This window comes from Gobius niger, assembly GCF_951799975.1.
Source record: "Gobius niger genome assembly, chromosome: 20".
Classification (NCBI taxonomy): domain Eukaryota; kingdom Metazoa; phylum Chordata; class Actinopteri; order Gobiiformes; family Gobiidae; genus Gobius; species Gobius niger.
Window position 1 is genome coordinate 16,517,096 of NC_136871.1, and position 17,856 is coordinate 16,534,951.

Consider the following 17,856-nt stretch of genomic DNA (forward strand, 5'->3'; position numbering starts at 1 on the left):
ATTTAGAATAGAAATCTACATTCTTTTTTCTTTATTTTAGGTTGTGATAAAACAATTACAAAACAATACAGATGAAAAGACAACAGAACAATGAATTCAGACAGACTAGCTATAATGATGCATGAATATTGTGAACCGTGCCACGATGCACCGCGGTGCTAAAATCTGACGATATGCATCGTACTAAAGTGACGGTGCAAGTTTTAGTCAATATTTGTAATGAATAAGCTCTGGGCAGACAGAGTGTGTCATCATCACCAGAGGTGAGTAGAGCAGTCAAAAATATTACTCAAATAAGTAAAAGTAAAAAAGTAAAAAAGTAGACTAGAAGAGAAGAGTGCTCACTGGATCACCGCGTAGTAAACGAGTCAATTTGCTAAAACAAAATAGCAAACAAACAAATTAGGTGCTCATCAAACTCATGGGGCAAAGCGATACTTGAGAAAAGAGGATGAGCTGAGGCACCCTGCTCTGAATAGGGGTTATGCGCGTTCCATAAGTGAGTAAACCACTTCCGGTCATCGTGTTATTTAATAGGAGCAAGAACTTTTTAGCAGCTGAAAACACTGTCACTTGTTTTACACATTGGAAAACGGGTCAAAATAGCTCCACTACGTAGAGCTACAAATTCTTAGCTGCTCAAACGAGAGATTCCAGGAGTAAAAGTCGCGTATTTATTGAATGCTAACGCTTGTGGACCCGTAGCTATCATTAAGCTAGCTTTAGCCGCCTCACCCGACGCACTTTATTTAAATTCATGTACTGCCCACAGACGTGTATTTGCATCATCTGTGATCACAAACAATACACAAGAGCCAGTTTTAATAAAGTATATTCAACAGAAGACTTCGAACTGACGCGTTATTGATTTAACCGGACTGTTACGATGCTGTGGCTGTTCTTCTGTAGATACATTAAGCCTATTTTGAAGCCTTTTCACACACGCACACGCACACCTCTGGATACGATTTTCACATGTTGTATGTATATTTCACTGAAGGCTAAGCTGAATTTATGAAACAAAACTGGTTTAATCGATGCAGCCTCCGTGCTGGAGCTGCCTGTGCGTCAGGACGCATCTCTCCCCATAAACTGACTACGAAAGGCACACAAAACAAAATCCTTCTCAAACAAGGATCAAAATGAAGCATTACTCACAGTGGCAAAAGTAACGATTATTTTACTCAAGTAAGAGTAGATACTAATTTTACTCAAGTAGGTTTAAAAAGTACTGTATTGTCTCAGGTAAAGTGCTTTGTGACTATGTCTGTCCAAGGTACTATATAAATAAAGCATTTCTTCTTCTACTTCTTCTTCTTCTTCTTGATAAAACCACGCTAAGAAGTACAATTTCTTCAAAAAGTTACTTGAGTGAGTTAATGGTCATCGCTAAAGGTTGCAGACACTCAGAATGCTCATTATAACTGGACAAGAATTGATGATCTCCGTCTCTGTCGTGGATAAAGGTCCTCTTTAAGGATTTAAGTACTGCCAGATCCACATTACGAATAAACACATTTCTTTGAGCCCTTTTAATGTGATGTCTGGCCCTGCCTATAAGCGATGGAAACCAATATTGCAGTTCACTCCAGCTGCTCTTTGAAATTTCTCAGCCAAGTCACAAATAAGCGACAACATTAGAGTCTATTTCGAAATGGAGAACGCCCAAGAGCTACGGAAAACGAACTCTCCCCCGACTTGCTCCACTATTGATCGCCCACCGCTCCTCTCAGTGATTACCACAAAGACTCCAGTCTGTCCACTTGTGACTTCCCTGTGGAAAACACAGGTTTTGATGAGCCCCATATAGAGCTAATGCGTGTGATGTCATAACATAGCAAAGGGAAATTGCCTGCAATGTTATTCTTGTGCTGTCATTTGATTTGTCCATTCGTTTGAGGCTCCATTTCGACTTTTGAATATAAATAGAATCTGCAAGACCTCTGTTTGTAAGTGGATCATACAAATATGTTTCAGGTTAAAAGAACAGCACTGAATATTGATTGTAACCAATTTAAGTCAAGGGTGCTTTTTCAGAAACTCAAGACATGACTGTGGGCAGGAGCAGTCGACGCGGCGCCGAGTTCTGCGGGGTGCTGATCCAAAAAGAGGAAGACACATTCATTCAGTGAGGCGATGTGGGAAAGGAGAAAGATGTGGAGCTGGAGAGAAGTAAGCGAAACCATTATGTAGATTTATGTGCATTTATGTGAGTGAGGAGTGTCCTGAAGCGAGTGTGCACGATACACAAGTGACAGGATAAACCATGGAATAAGCAGATGTGAAGCAGTTTACACCAAGCGTTTACCGCACTGGTTATTGCTAAAATGCCATCAAGAGAGACTTCAAGTTGGGCTCCAAATTTCAGTTGCTTCTCTGTTGAAAAGATGAGCCAAACTTTAGACTTTAGACCAATTATAGATCTCACAATGGAGACATTCACTTGTGCAATCAAAGAAGATCAATGTGCAAACCAGTATTTAATATAGAATAAAAGGCATGATTCATACAAAACGTTTAAAAGGAGCACACAAAAAACACATAAATATAAATAAATGGAATGAGAACAAAGTATAAATAAAACAAAAGCATATCTATCTCTATTAGGCAGTGCGAAGAACAATGCAGGAAGAGCTAATTAACTGGCTTTCTAGAGGCTCGGGGCTGTTTAAGTCCCAGGAATAGCTCTACCAGCCATTTACAGTGATGAATTATTCTACTGTTCCTGGCCTCCCTGTGCCCCAAAGAAGAGGCAGACTCTGAGTTAGTGCAAATAGACCTGGCACTTTAATGGGACACACTCCAAAGCTATAATTGAGATACAAAACAAACATATTAATGCTACTAAAATTAAGCACCACACTGTAACTTTAAAATGCATTAAATGTTTACACACATTTTGACAAATGATTGCTTCCTATTGAGGACTGTGTCTATTTTGCAGTACCAACAGGATTTAAGTAACATGTCATTACTATCCTGCTGTTCATTCAGGAAAAGCAGGCATGAGGATTTAGCCGCAGGCTATTGTGAAGTCACTGTCCCCATTTATGCTTATTGTCTGTTTGTAATTAAAATCACGTTCAATTTTCCAGAGTCGCGAGGAGCTGTATGTTTGCATCTGTGTAATTGTTAGGGATTGTGACGCAGCATTCAGAGCGTTCACGGGATTTAAAAATATCTATGGCTTTCATTGCAACAGCGAGGATATTTATACACATCCATGAATACTCCCTGGTGCTGTATCACTTAGTGCATGTCATCAGCAGACTTGGATTCCATGCGGGTGGATAGATTCATAGCATGTCGTGAACAGCGTGAAATACTGATCAGCCCATGTGTGTTTTGTTCCCCCCGATGCTTCATTTTGTTACTTCCTCTCGGGTTTATTGCTGGTTTTGAAAAGTTTTTTTCTGAACACTGTTGCATTGATTACTGAACCTTTTCCACATGCAACTACAAAAAGTTAATTTAATTCTTTGTTTAGAAAACACCAGAATACTGATCAAACAACACACATGTTTTGAATTACCAATAGAGAATGCATGATCGTAGAAAAATACTGAGAGGTGAGTGCTTCAAAAGGCTCTTGAGTAATCGAAAGACAAACACAGATGCAAACAATAGGCTGAAAAGCATACTAAAGCAGAAAATAGTTTGCTGAACCCATACCATGACTGTGGATGGCAGGAAAGCAAGAGATATGAGCAAATTGCGTCAAAAAAAAGTGGCTGCCCTGATGAGGACGCCAGTCGAAACACAGTTTGTCTCTGCCGTCCACAGTCATGGTGTGGGTTCAGTAAGATATTTTCTGCTTTAGACAATTTATGGTGTTCAGAAGAACACAGAAGGTAAAATCACTATTTAGTTTGCTCAGCAAAATTCATTCAGTCATGAGGCAAAGGCAGCGGGGTGTTTGGATGAGGAGAGAACTTTGCGCCATGGTGGTTGTGGAGGGTCTGAATAAAAGTCGTAAAGTTTTAAATATAAGCATCTGTGCATACATTTGTCAAAAAGAAAATTAACAGATAAAATTAACTTTTAAAAAAACCCACCAAAAAAATCCAGGCCTTAAATGCTGTGTGGATGAAGATATTTATGACAATGAGTAACTTGTTTAAACATTGAAGTGAAAATGACAATAAAACATCTGGCTGACGTTACATCATAAAGATGATAATAACTAAAGAGCTAAAGCACATCTACTTTTATGATGTCCCAAGTTAAAATGATTTTGCCATTTAATTATGTAAAAGTAGACCATATGCCTGCTCCACTAAGTCATGCAAAAAGTGTGTTGGAGTTACGGTGCCTAAAATTCTGGTCACAAAGAGCACGGCACAGCCATTTGTTAAGGACACTGTGGGCAGAGGAAACCAGCCAGAGCTTCCACGCAACAGATATTTAATCTCTGTTTTTTCCTTCATGTGTTTATTACATTTTTAAAAGTAAATAAATAAATACAGCCTTTTGTATTTTTGACACGCTCAACTCTACAATATAAAAACACTGCGTAAAATCTGTTTTTGTCACAGTAGAAGAAATTACCACCATTTTTACTGCAGATGAGTTTCCCCACAATAAACTCGCATGACGTAACAACTAAAGTAAAACAAGAATAACCTGTTTTCATTGGCTTGACCTTTTTACTCCAAAACCATCCGCCACAGCATTAACCAGGGCGCTGTGACGTAAGCGTGACAAAAATCTCCGCAGTGAAACCCGAGCCGGTCCAGGTGTCTCCTTTGTGTGCTTTGGGTTGGAATTTTACACATCTCACAAACAGGGAATAAGGTGACCCCCCCCCCGGCCCCCCTTCACCTGCCTGCCCTGTCATCCACAAGAGGCTGCCATCATTTCAACAGCCACCTCTGATTCAACTCACACAGGAGCGCTCAATATTGAGGTCAAGAAAGGTGGAATCCACACATCGCCATCCAACCACTATGGACTATCCAACGCTGGGCCTTAACTGAACTGTCAAACCCAACCAGACCAACTCAAACAAACTGGGGGCGTCACTCCATTCAAATCATATAACTGCATTAGCTTAAAACAAATATATAAGTCTCCGTTTCCGCTACCAACCAATACTGTTTAAATCCCTGACTTTGCTCCAGTATAAAACACTGCTTCAGAATGGGAAAGAAAGAGTGTCGAATAAAAGCCTTTGAAATTGCAGAGGAGCGTTTGAAGCCTCTGTCCCACTGCTCAACGCTCTCATGGTTTTCATCTCGTCCCCATCTGGGCTCATTTGCCGGGCTACTGTAATGAACTCAGAGGAGAAAGGCCCACAGAGACAGACTTGGACACACCAGGGTTCTCACACTGTTAGGGGGACATTTTCTGGGACATTAGCTGAAATCACCAATTTGGCAACTCTTATAAGGGACATCAAAGGGAATAATGTGCTGACAAACAGGAAAGAGGAAAATAGCCTTCACAACACAAAACACAGTCACATATTCACCTTTTTTTTACTGAAAGTACTGGCAGGACTTTGCAGCAGCAGTTGGCACACAGCCCTCACACCTACAAGACCCAGGATCAACTCATGCAGGCGGAAGCTTTCACTGGTGAGCTTGCAAACTCTTGTTGGTTTCTTTCAGGTGGTTTCTTCTTCTACTTAATAGAGGATCCACTCTATCTGATGGGTTGATTTGTGTAAAATGACCGATGTTCCTTCGCAACAACAAGTCAACACTGCACCGTTTCTTTGTGCGGCATAAAATTGCCTTTGTATTCGTAAGTGATTTATCTCGACTTCTCCAAGCCTATGTAAACTATAGGAGTGAAGGGGCGGGCCCAATTCATGGCGGCACCAACGAGAACTTCTGGAATAAGATGAATTGAATTTTGTAAAGTAATCAATTCTATGTATGGGCGGCAAAACAAGCTAGTTTTCCATTAGATAGCATTGCCCTTTACACACAATATAAGCAACTGTAAAACCTGGTTTCTACTTTTTTTTTACTTTCTACAGCTAGATATTACTCCTGTGATAACGCTGGGTTAAGTACAATTAAAGAAACCAGGCTGTTTTTTTTAAGGTACATTTTAGAAATCTCTAAAGCTAATGGTGCGGTTACTATCAAACTACATGCACCTTGAGGGCCGAGTCTACAGTGAAGACCCCACCCTTATACCCTTTTAAGGAACATGCTCCGTCAGAGCAGGGTAGGAGGAGTCTGTAAATCTGTCATGATTTCCCTTTGGAACGTGGTCATTGTGGTAAACGGGGAGGAGTGAGGAGACAGAGTCTATTATTGTTATGTCTATGGTCTCCACTCATCATCATGCAAACAGTTAATTTCTCTGATAGTTAATGTCAGTCTCTTTTTACCTAATATAACTTTCAAACAAAGCAGTAGACATGTCAGTAAAGAATACCACGAGAATGCAAATATTCAGGCTAAACAGTTCAACAGCTGAACAGTCCCACTTCCAGTTATTTGGTGGTAAGAAAAAATAATTAATTTCACCATTAGTTTCACTATAATTTCACTGATATTTTTCTCTGTTCCCATTCTCCCACTTCACACTTTCTTCCCAGACAAATCACAAACAACTCTATGCAGTAGGGGGGAAAAATCGCACAATATTGAAAAGAGTAACCGCTAACCATCAAACTGTAAACTATTTCCCCCCCCCGTCTCACTTTCCAAGAAAACCAGATTGCCAGGCCACAAGTGATGGATGCATGCTCTGCCTCCTTTATCCTGACTTCAGCCCACTCCCCGCTGGGCTACCCCTCTGTTTGCGCTGGTAATAGGGCTTCATTTTGGATGTGAGCGCGATCGGAAAGGCGCAGACTGGAATCTTAACAGGTTGAGCGCAGTGGGAGGTGGATGTGTTCGGAAACAAAAACAACAAACAACGGTACATGACGCCGTGTGGGAAACAAAGAGTTCAAAGGTCAGGGGTCTGTTGTGTAATTTCACAAAGAGCCTGAGGAAAACATAATTCGGGCATGCAGCCTTTTTTGTCCACAGCGCAGAGGCTAGGCTACGTTCAAACCATTTTGGTTTTCAAAATACATTGAACGTGTGTATTGTTTTTTTGTTGTGAGTAGATGATATTCATGGGATGATCGTACTTAAAGCAGTACTAAGTAACTTGTTTACCTTAATAAAACTCATACAAGTGTTGATGGGATGATTGGGGGGGTCTTTCATCACCCCCTGTTGTCTCTGGCCAGAAAAGCACAATAGAATAGAATCACGAAGAAGAAGCTAACAGGCTAATGGGCAAAGCTAACTGCGGGCTAGCGCCACTTAAGCTGTGTTTACAGCCAAATTTGAGTGAAAAAATAAATTTCCATTGTGTAATTGGATGTGCAATTTTCCTCTCCCCTTTATGTCTTTTCTATCAGTGTAGTATTTACTCTCACAGACAATTAATGAGTAAAATAATGCAACATGCTACGAAACCTGCAGTGGCGATTATCGCCTCTAGGGGCATGAGTTACTTAGCACTGCTTTAAATAGATAAATATATTAATACCATTGCAAAGAGTGTATTTGTATTTGACACTTTTACTCAAACTCAGGATGGTGAAGTCAAACATCAGCTGTGTCTAGTGCCAGCAGGACTTCAATATTTGTCAGCTGCACAATAGATCGGAAGATTATAGTTGTCACAATATTACATTATGTAATATCCATTATTCCGAGAAGCCACAATATATCACAAAAAGTTTGTCCATCTGTCTGAAATTAACTTTTTTTTTTTTCTTACACAAACTAAAAATGCATCACTGCAGTGCAGGATGTACAAAAGTTCAGTGTAAATAATGATTTTGCTAATTTAGTTTCATTTTTAGCTCAGTTTTGCTCACGGTTTTATTTCAGACAATTTCATTTTATTTATTTATTTCATTTAATGGAAAATATTGCTGTGAAATGCAGTAATAAGGCATAATTGATGCAGCCCTAGTCTTGCTTTATAAGCTCTGCTCCCATTCTGTTTACTTTTACACTGTAACAGAAGAAACTATTTAAAATGAACTTGCTAGTGATGATCCAAACTTATTGTTAACTTTGCAAACAGACCTTCCGAACGTCTACCTTCATCTCCTCTTCTCTACATTAACATCGTGCGTAGCCTCGGTCATAGGACAAACTACAAACTTCCTCCCACTGTGAGCTAAACACAGTCCAGCTCCAAAATATATCGCTAGTCCCGCTCTAGCGCCAGTATTAGAGAGCGCTGGGCAAACTCCACACCACGGATACGTGATCAAAACACCAGCACATGTAACCCCCATACCCCCCCACACACACACAGCAGCGGAAAATGTTCCTGTCTGGTACGGTCTGTAGGGGGTAAAGCTTGGGGAGGAACCACTGCTGTGCATAACATCGCCATGGGTGTCTGTCCAGTTCACAGAGCGGCCCCCGTCAGCTCAAAAGTGTGTGTTTAGAAACATATAAATAGGGTTGCAACTTAAGGCCCTGACTAAAACTCCATGACACGCCACTATTTAAAAGCATGTTCAACCAATTTCAAGGTGCGAAACCGAGCTGCAAATGCTAACAACAACAACTTGCTTGCAAGGGAAAACTTGATTCATCACTACGGCAACACGTTTCATTCAGCGCTGATGAACTATTGAATGAACATGCTAAGAGTTAAGTCAGTCAAAAGTGATTTGAAGACTTACCCAAAAGATGCCGACTTCCATTTGCGACAGGGGTAACCTCTTCTGCAAGGAGGAGCCATAAGCTTCAGAGGCATTTCAGACAGTTCTATTGGTAGAGAGGAATGGTGCCTACAAAGAAAAGAAAAGTATTATAATGAAGAATAGGTATTATATGTACAACAACTACTACTTTTTAAGGTCCTCCTATCCCATAGTATGAATGAGAACCAAAGCTGCACCTCAAGGTTTAACCCCCGGCAGGCTCTTGTTTGCCAGAAAATCCAGCCTACCTGGGGTCGATGGTGGCAACACAGGTGCCACTTCTGGGTTGCTGGACGGAGGAGAGCAACCCAAGGGAGAAGCAATGACAGGGTACTTCTATGACTACTTCATATTCTTCTTGAATGCCGACTGTAACAAGTGAATTTCTCCTTTGTGGGATCAATAAAGGATTATCTTATCTTATCTTATCTTATCTTATTCTCCTATTACTACCATACCACTATTACCACTTTGTCTACTTCTTCTTAGAGGGAGCTCATCAAACTGGTTATGGCAAAGTATTGCCTAAAATTAAAAGTATAGATTCATTTGTAAATGTTTTTATGTGCATAATCACAGAATCACAGAGTTCAGACACCTAAAATTGTAAACCATTTGATAGTGATGGCTTGAGGTCTTGAAAGCCATGAATCTCGTCGATACATAAGCACAAAAAATAGAATCAGCAGTGCTAAAGGGACACAGCGACCCTGCACATCGCCAGGATGTACCAAGTTCAGTGTAATGCGAGAACACACCAAAGCCTCCAGACAACTGATACGAGACAAGAGGACACACTTTCAATGACTTTCAGAATGCCTGTACAGAACTACTCGGAAAAATATCTGATATCCTGCATCTGATAAAAATACATTGCAGAGAGCTGCCGTCAGGTCGATTTCTAAGATTAGTCTGTGACAAAGCAAAACCATTTATTTATTTTTTTAATAGCAATACATTTGCAAAAAGCTGTTCATATAAGTTCATATACACTGTAAACAATTCATGCATCCACCCCCGATCTGTCCCTCTTCGTAGACAATCTTGCTAACACATTGAATGCCAAAAAGATAATCACTGAAGTCTTGCCCAAGGACGAACTGGCAAAACAAGCTGGGGAAGAAGGGACTGAATTACAAACACTGCCTTACCTCATGGGTCTCTGCTCTCTTATATACTGTTAACAACTTGAGTAGGGGTGTTTGGCAGTTTTGGTTCCCTCATCCTGGGAGGAGTCTTATCTAGACTGCTCTAGTTTGGGTTAAAGTGTCTTTTTCTGGAGCTAAGAAGAAGCTTCTGTTACTAGAAGCGAAACGTCCTCAGCTTCACCAAAACCTAGTCGATGATTTCGCTTCTCTAGGATCCGCTTATAAACACTGGCTTAGTCAAATACCACTCTCTTACCATAATGATCGTGAGGAGAGGTCAGAGGTGTAGATTTGTTACATTGCCTCAAAACAATGCATTCCTGAAGAGGTTTGTGGATGATCCAACCATTGACTCTGACAGCACCAAACCACCAACTGATTGAAATCATTTATCAAATCTATGACTCTATTGTCAAAACACAATTAGTGGTTTGCACACCGTTTATAAAACTATTTTCTTTGTCAGAGCACTGGGCACATTTAGCTCAGCAACATTGCCATGGACAGCACACAAGATGCAAAAAGCTAATACAGCTTTATTCGCAATGGCAGATTCATGTGAACACAATGATTGTACAGTGTTTACTTTTTTGCTGCTGTATCTTATAAATGATCTGTGTGAGCAGGTTTAATGATGATGTTTTTTCCCACATTAGGTTCTAATAAAGTGTGCACAGTCTCTACGGCATGTTTATTTATACCGCGCATTTCGTACACAAGGCAACTCGATGTGTCTAGTGAAATGTGTTAGCAACAGTGTGTTTTTCAGAGAAGCTGAACTGGAGAAATTACTAAAAAGTCATGTTAATTTTTTTGGGAAAAGTTGGTTTGATCAATGATTCTCAACTAGCAGGTCAGGACCCAAATTTGAATCGAAAGGATTTTCTTTTCTCTGTCTCAAATCACAGTTGCCAAATTGTTTCAATAGCTTTTGATTTGATTTGATTATCATCAATGTTTTAACGAAGAGAACTCTGTAATGAAATACTGCATTGGGATTATAAATAAAACAGAGCCACATCATGGCTTGTCATGATGAGTTCAATGTGAATCCCGAAGCTGAGAACTACAAGGTTAAATCATGGGAAAGCATTTTTGCTTTACTTTTTATACTCAACAGCTGAAACAGCCTGCATTCACTATCTGTTTTTCATTTGGCAAATCTCAGAGTGTGAATATTTTACCAAGAGCTGTTTTATCGGGAGAAACATCACTTCCACCTGTCACCTGCATCTGTGTGCTCATAAAGCTTTGAGGTGGACAGCTCAGGAACCATTCATGTAAGAGGTCTTTAAAATCCCTCTATAAAACAAGCTGTAACAACGGTGCAGTGATTAATGCTGGGATAAGCCCAGGGCATCAGTCTGTCTGACTGTCTGGGTCATCATTTCACTTTATAAACTTTATGTGCAGGAGTTTAGCGACATCTGTAATTCTGGCCGTGGGCTTCATCGTTCTGGCAAACTCACAAATGGGTCCAAAGATTTACAACATGAAGGATGGATAAGCCACTGTGGAATATGTCTTTCCTTTTATAGCTCTTCATGGTGCAGTAAAAAAACAACAACTGTCAAACGAGCTACATGAACAGTTTTATAGTTACAATGGTCTCAAACTGCTTCTGCGAGTGAGCTACACGTTGATTATATCAGCTAATATTAGCTTGGAGAATGTGCGTCCGAGTATAATTATGACTTGAATTATAGGATTTACCCACTTACAGTCGGTGTTACAGTACATTAGTGATGTGAATGTACACCCAAAGGGCTTCTGGGTAAACGCAAGGGCAAAGGGCTGTGCTTTCTGTGACCTATAGCTCCCATCTCTTTTCCGCAGAGTTTGGCAGAGATTTCCCTAAAGCTCGCCGTTATCAGCTCAGCACAGGGTCTCTTCTAACGCAATGCTGTCAGCAAACTGGAAGTGGTTTAAAAAAGTGTCTCACACTGATGATACCAAATGCAAGTAGAGCACTCATACCACTTTCACAATGTGCATCTGTTTTAGGACTCCATTAAAAGCTCAATAAGGTGTTTTTATGGGCCCTGTATTGTATCATGAGAGTCTGAGAAATACAGCCCTAATGGTCATTTACAAATGAGCAATGAGATGTTCCCATGAACGCTGTGTAGGTCATACATGCACACTTCAGGACTATTAAAATCAAGCATTATCACTGGATCGATGCTATAAATTCATGTTGGACCATAGGTACCTCATATTGAAAATGAAAAACACAGGTGTTTAGCTCCATCATGACATGAATAAGTCATACATGGCCAAAGCGTATTATTTTGCACATCCATGGCCTTGCCGAGACCGTCCCTGTGTCCATCCCAGGGTCACAGCTCTCATCCTGACTGTGCACTAATTCAGTCTCATGTCCGTTTCCGATGGGAGGGGTCATGTTTCAGGCCAGTGGTGTTAGTGTGGTGTCAATACTGTGACTCAGCCCATAACAACGAGGTCAAGTAATAGAGAAACAATGGCGGTAAACAAATCTCAGCCATGTGGGGGGAAAAAGAAATAGCTCTATAGTGGGATTCGCTGTAGGAGAGTGAGGTCAGTGCTTCAGCCTGTATGCATACTCCCTATGGACACAAACATATGAATCTTTGGAGCTACCATAATTAGTGCTGGGCTAAAATAACAGGGAATAAAATCAAAACTGCATGCAATTTGCATAATCATAGGCAGAGCAATAAAAACAATGTTACAAAACACTTCATGTGCAAGCTGCTACTCCTTTTATTTTATTATTCCATGTATGTATTTGTTTATTATGCACACCTAACAATAGGGTATCCCAATGAGAAAATAAATGGCCAGGAGTAGTTTGAGCTTTTTAAAAGTGATGTACGCATCTGAATAATGGATTGTCTTGTTCTAAGTGCAAAATGACATGCCATAAAGCTGATGTAGCTCTGATCAATAAAGTACTAGTCTCTATTTAATCAAAAAGAAGGCTGCTGTCTTGCATCCATTTGGCGTCATCATGTTAAAAAACAGTTGTTCCTGAAGCCTTTGTATATTGCACGGGATCTGATAATAACCCATGTCATCTGCCTCGCCGTGATGAGCTCCGACGAGAGGCATCACAAAGAAATAGTTAATAATTGCACACAAAGTAATGATAGATATGCTCGGAAAAAAAAGTACTGTTACTGAACTGGAGAGATGCATTAAAGGAAAGCAGTGAGTTGATGTTCTGCTACTCTTTGCCACCGCGGTAGGTTTTATTCAGTTCGGCTCAGTGTGTGTTCACGGCCTACATCGTCTCCTCCCCCAGGAAAACATCAAGGAGGGGGGAAAAAAAACAAACACAAGCCTGTTACATGAAAGCTTAATCAGCAGCACTGAGACGGCACTCCACACTTTCTGACGCCTGGACCCAGAAGTCCTCTCCCTCATCCGCGATGCTGTGCGTCATTGTTTTAATTGTAATAGCATTCGTAACTAGATAAAAAAAAAAATGAGCACACTCAAAGTTGGTTTCACAAAGGCGTTTATCACGGACACGCTATTTCCAAACGCTATGAGGCACGTATTTTAAGAAAGGACACATTTGTTCTGGATCCGGCGAATCAAAGCAGTCTTTACGAATTGTTTTTGACCTCTTTTTGATGCACGATGGTGTACAGTCTGTTTTACCAAGGTGTCTTTTCGCAAAATGCTACATCAGCTTTTGCATACTCATGTCTGTTGTATTGGAGCTGGAGGCAAAACATAGTGTATGAGAGAGATATGAATACTGTAACATACTCTTGGGATAGGGTCTGTGTCAAGGAGGGAGGGAAGATGACACAGCAAAATGGGCAAGACTGCATACATTAACAATCATAGTATACTTCGTCAGTCTACCCCAGGGCAGCTTACCACCACTGAGTATGGAGTGAATAATGACGACAGTGTAGCGCTTTGAGAAACTTGGCGATACAGGCTTGTAAAGTGCAATACAAGTGTAAGCCATTATTATTATAATTACTTACCACAACAGGAAATATCTGCATGTATCTACGTGTGTGACAAATAAACTAAACCTGGATTGAAAGCAAATAAGCTGTTCTGAGTAAAGTTGTTCCACAGCTGTGACTGAAGCTGAGAATAGTCATTTGACTGCTGGTCATACACCAGCTATTATTTCTGGATACTGCCATTTACCACTTCAGCACAAGGCAACAAAATTAGACTTTGTTTCTTGGGGCTCTCATTAAATTGCCATGGCGATGCAGCGGTTGAGTGTGAAACATGAGTGCAGTTGTGAAGAAAGCACCGCAGTGTCAACAAAGACGGCAAGCATCTCATTACCAAGTGACAAATCGTGAGAAATTATTTATGGAGAGTTATGATGCAAAATATGATTTCAGTGTCGGCAGTTCAGGTAAGGCAGCTGAGGGGACACAAAACTTCCCCAAGGTCCCTGTCCCTAGTTCAATGCTGTATGATTTATATAGATACAGACGGCATCTCGTCATAGAAGGGGGCGTGGCCTCGCCGAGGGGGAAAATAAAATCTTTTGGGAAACTCTTTTTAGCCATTTTCTGGTGGAATATTAACTTATTTATCACATACAAAAAAGTCCAGTGTAAATCGGGTCCAGATGGATATTTTCTCACAGCAGATTGTTCTGTAGAAGTGAAAAAACGGCAGTCATAGCAAGTGCTAGCTAGCGTTAGCATTAGCACGATAGCTCCGTTTTTTTCATGTATTTATGGGCTGTTGAACCACTTTGCTCCTCTCCATGTCTCTGTATTTTTATTTAGTAGAAAACTATATTCATAATTCAGCGTTTGTTGAAGCAGTTTTTGAATAATTAGAGAAAGTTTAGATTTTTCTCAAAATTGTTTTCCCCCTTAACTGTATTCAAAAATGACCATATATGGGCGGTTTCATAGACGCCGTCTGTATGTATAGCACCATGTGGCTGAAATGGATTCTCACAGAGAGGGAGGAAGAATAAACCAAGTAGAAGTAAATCCAGAGGCAGCAGGATACTGTCACTGTGTATCATCTAGTCCAACTTTTGTGTCCTCTTCCAGAGATCAATAGTTATTTTTGTTGTGATTGAAAAGTCACCATGGCAACGCAAATGCTGCACAAATTACAATATATAGATAACAGATGTTACTATTGTCCACACAATGTTTTAATCAGCTAATTGACAGTGTACTTTTTGTTCTCTTTCCTCACAATGCCTCGCTCAATACAAACATTCAACCAGAGATATGGAGTCACGAGTTCTCCGCCAAGTCCCTGTTGTTTGAGTCCAAGGTTTGTGTCCAAGTCCAAGTCTGAGACATTAAAAATAAAGTCTAAGTCGAGTCAATGTGTCATAAAACCAAGTCCAAGTTGGAATCCAGCCCATCTATGAATAGTTTCCTTATTATTGTCCCGACAGTGTCCACTCAATGCAGCCTCCTATGAATCCTGATAGCATTTAACTGCCTTAAACCATAACTTACAAGAGGTCAGTAGTGCCAAGGACTTGAAAGCTATATCAGTCAAGGGCACGCCTACCCTTTAGTTTAAATCTATAGGTCCACACCGCAACGCTAAAGAACAACTCAATCTCATGGCCTTATTTCAAAAGCTGTAGAATTTCTCTTTATAGAAATTGTCTCACGGTGAAAATATAATCTGAACTCATAATTTGATGTATTATTCCGGTAATGTGATACTACTGGGAATCTTTCTACGATGCATTAGCTGGTCTATGGCGAGTCACTAAAATACTATTACAGTTACAAGACTTCCTTTTCTTTTTTGATTGACACTTACTGAAAGGAAGATTAACACAAATATTCATCTTGTTTTCAAAGGGCAATTTTAAACATTATATTGAAATTGAAAAAAAAATAATAATAATTGTCACATATTATTTTGTTTTAGCAATCCAAACACAAAATCAACCAGTGAATTTCGTAGTTGCCCCAAACAAGAGAGGTTTGCATTTAGGACAATTATGAAAGACAACCCAAGCTAACGGCAGACTGCAACAAACAATATCTGGAGCAAACTGATGCACAATACCATTGTGCAGAACAGATCAGTAATTATGATACTATTATTGCAGAATGAAAGCTATAAGGTTGTGATCAAAGTGCAGCAGCTGAGATGACGGCATGGGATTACCAGACATACATTTGAAAATGACCTGTGTCAGGGTAACCTTGGGCAGATGTGCTGCAGGCCATGTGTGTAATGACAGATGCCAGCATAACGGAGGTTGAGCACTCCCTGCAAGAGCTGTTATGTCAGAGCCCCTGGACACACTAGCAGATGGAGTCTCTCCACTCAGAGCAAAGTGAAGGATAGGAGCTCCATTCAAGGGCACAAGATACACTGAGGGCAAACACTGTGGCATCTGTCAAATACCACAGCAAAAGACAGGACAGAGAAAGAAAAAATAAATTTGGCAATTAGCAGTAACAGCTATCAATACACACAACTATAATTTCAAATTGACAAAGCCTCAAAAACAAAGTCAAAATGGCAACGTTTTGAAACATTGTTGTAGTTGATCTCTCCCACATGACTGTGGCAGGAATGTCCTGTCATCAGACTGACGCTACACTGTTGTGACCCAGTCAAAGCTAAGCACAATAACAAACAAATCAAATATAGTATTCTTCAAATATAATGATTCACTCTATTCAAAGGAAATTTCTAATTATTTTACAGATAAAATTACATTAAAAACAACATCTACCAATGACATTTATTGTTATATATATACGGTATAGGTCGTACATATACGGTTTATAGTGCATTTGAAGTGCCATCAGCACTGGAAAAACAGGACTTTTCTCTTTGTGCAGTCAAATTTGCCAACAGAACGGTGGCCTGCGGTTAGTGTACACAGCCTCGGGAGTTTTCCGGTGTTCGAGGCTGCTCTGAGCTGGGTCTATGGTGACCCCTCAAGGCTGGCTTTTGATACCCGCGCATCACTGGACCTTCCATAATATTTTGCAATTTTCCAATTTATTTTGCATATGAAGCCATGTTAGCTATAGGCAGGAGGGCTGCTGCATTCTGCTGCTCCTGCACCGGTGGACAAATGTGGAGGAAGACAGCGATAGGGTGACACATAACACTCATAGGACCATAAAAATCTATAAATTAGGCCATTAGGTAAAAAAGGGAGGGAATAAAGTAACGGCTTATAGTTCGGAAATTACAGTCGTACATTTTAGCAAATAATATACTATATATATATATATATACACTGCTCACAAAAACTTAGGGCACACTCAAAAAACACAATGTAACTCCAAGTCAGTCAAATTTCTGGGATATCAGACTGTCCAGTTAGGAAGCCACGCTTATTGTGAGTCAATTTCACTTGGTGTTGTGGAAATTAAACAGACAACAGGTGGAAATGAGAGGCAATTAGCAAGATCACTCCAAAAGAGGAATGGTTTTGCAGGTGGTGACCACAGACCATTTCCCTGTCTTCATCCTTTGTACCGTATTTTTGGAACACTTTTGCATTTGTCCAGTGTTCTCACCACTAGAGGTATCATGAGGAGGATCTACAACCCACAGAAGTCACTCAGGGAGTGATGCTCATCCAAAATGTTTGCTGTGTCTCCCAGCGCAGTGTCCAGAGCATGGAGGAGATACCAGGAGACAGGCCAGTACACCAGGAGACCTGGGGGGAGGCAACCAAGGCCAACAACCCAGCAGCAGGACCGCTATCTGCTCATTTGTGCACGGAGAAACAGGAGAAGCACTGCCCGAGCCCTACAAAATGACCTCCAGAGGGCCACAAATGTGCATGTTGTTCCTCAAACGGTCAGAAACCGACTCCATGAGGGTGGTATGAGGGCGTTGGGCCGGTGCTTACTGCCCAACACCGTGCAGCCCGATTGGCATTTGCCCGAGAACACAGCGATTGGCAGATTGGCCAATGGTGCCCTGTGCTCTTCACGGATGAGAGCAGGTTCACCCTGAGCACATGTGACAGACGTGACAGAGTCTGGAGACGCCCTGGAGAACGTTTTGCTGCTGCAACATCATCCAGCATGA

The 17,856-nt window shown here is 40.7% G+C and overlaps 1 protein-coding gene across 2 annotated transcripts in view; it reads right to left on the reverse strand.

Moving 5' to 3' along the window:
* The window catches only part of iqsec1b (IQ motif and Sec7 domain ArfGEF 1b), a 124,100-nt gene that overhangs the window by 75,620 nt on the left and 30,624 nt on the right, over positions 1-17,856 (reverse strand). For both annotated transcript variants that reach the window (XM_079578685.1, XM_079578686.1), the window contains exon 2: positions 8,663-8,770. In XM_079578685.1, the coding sequence (XP_079434811.1) occupies positions 8,663-8,770 (108 nt within the window). The remainder of the gene's footprint in view (positions 1-8,662; positions 8,771-17,856) is intronic.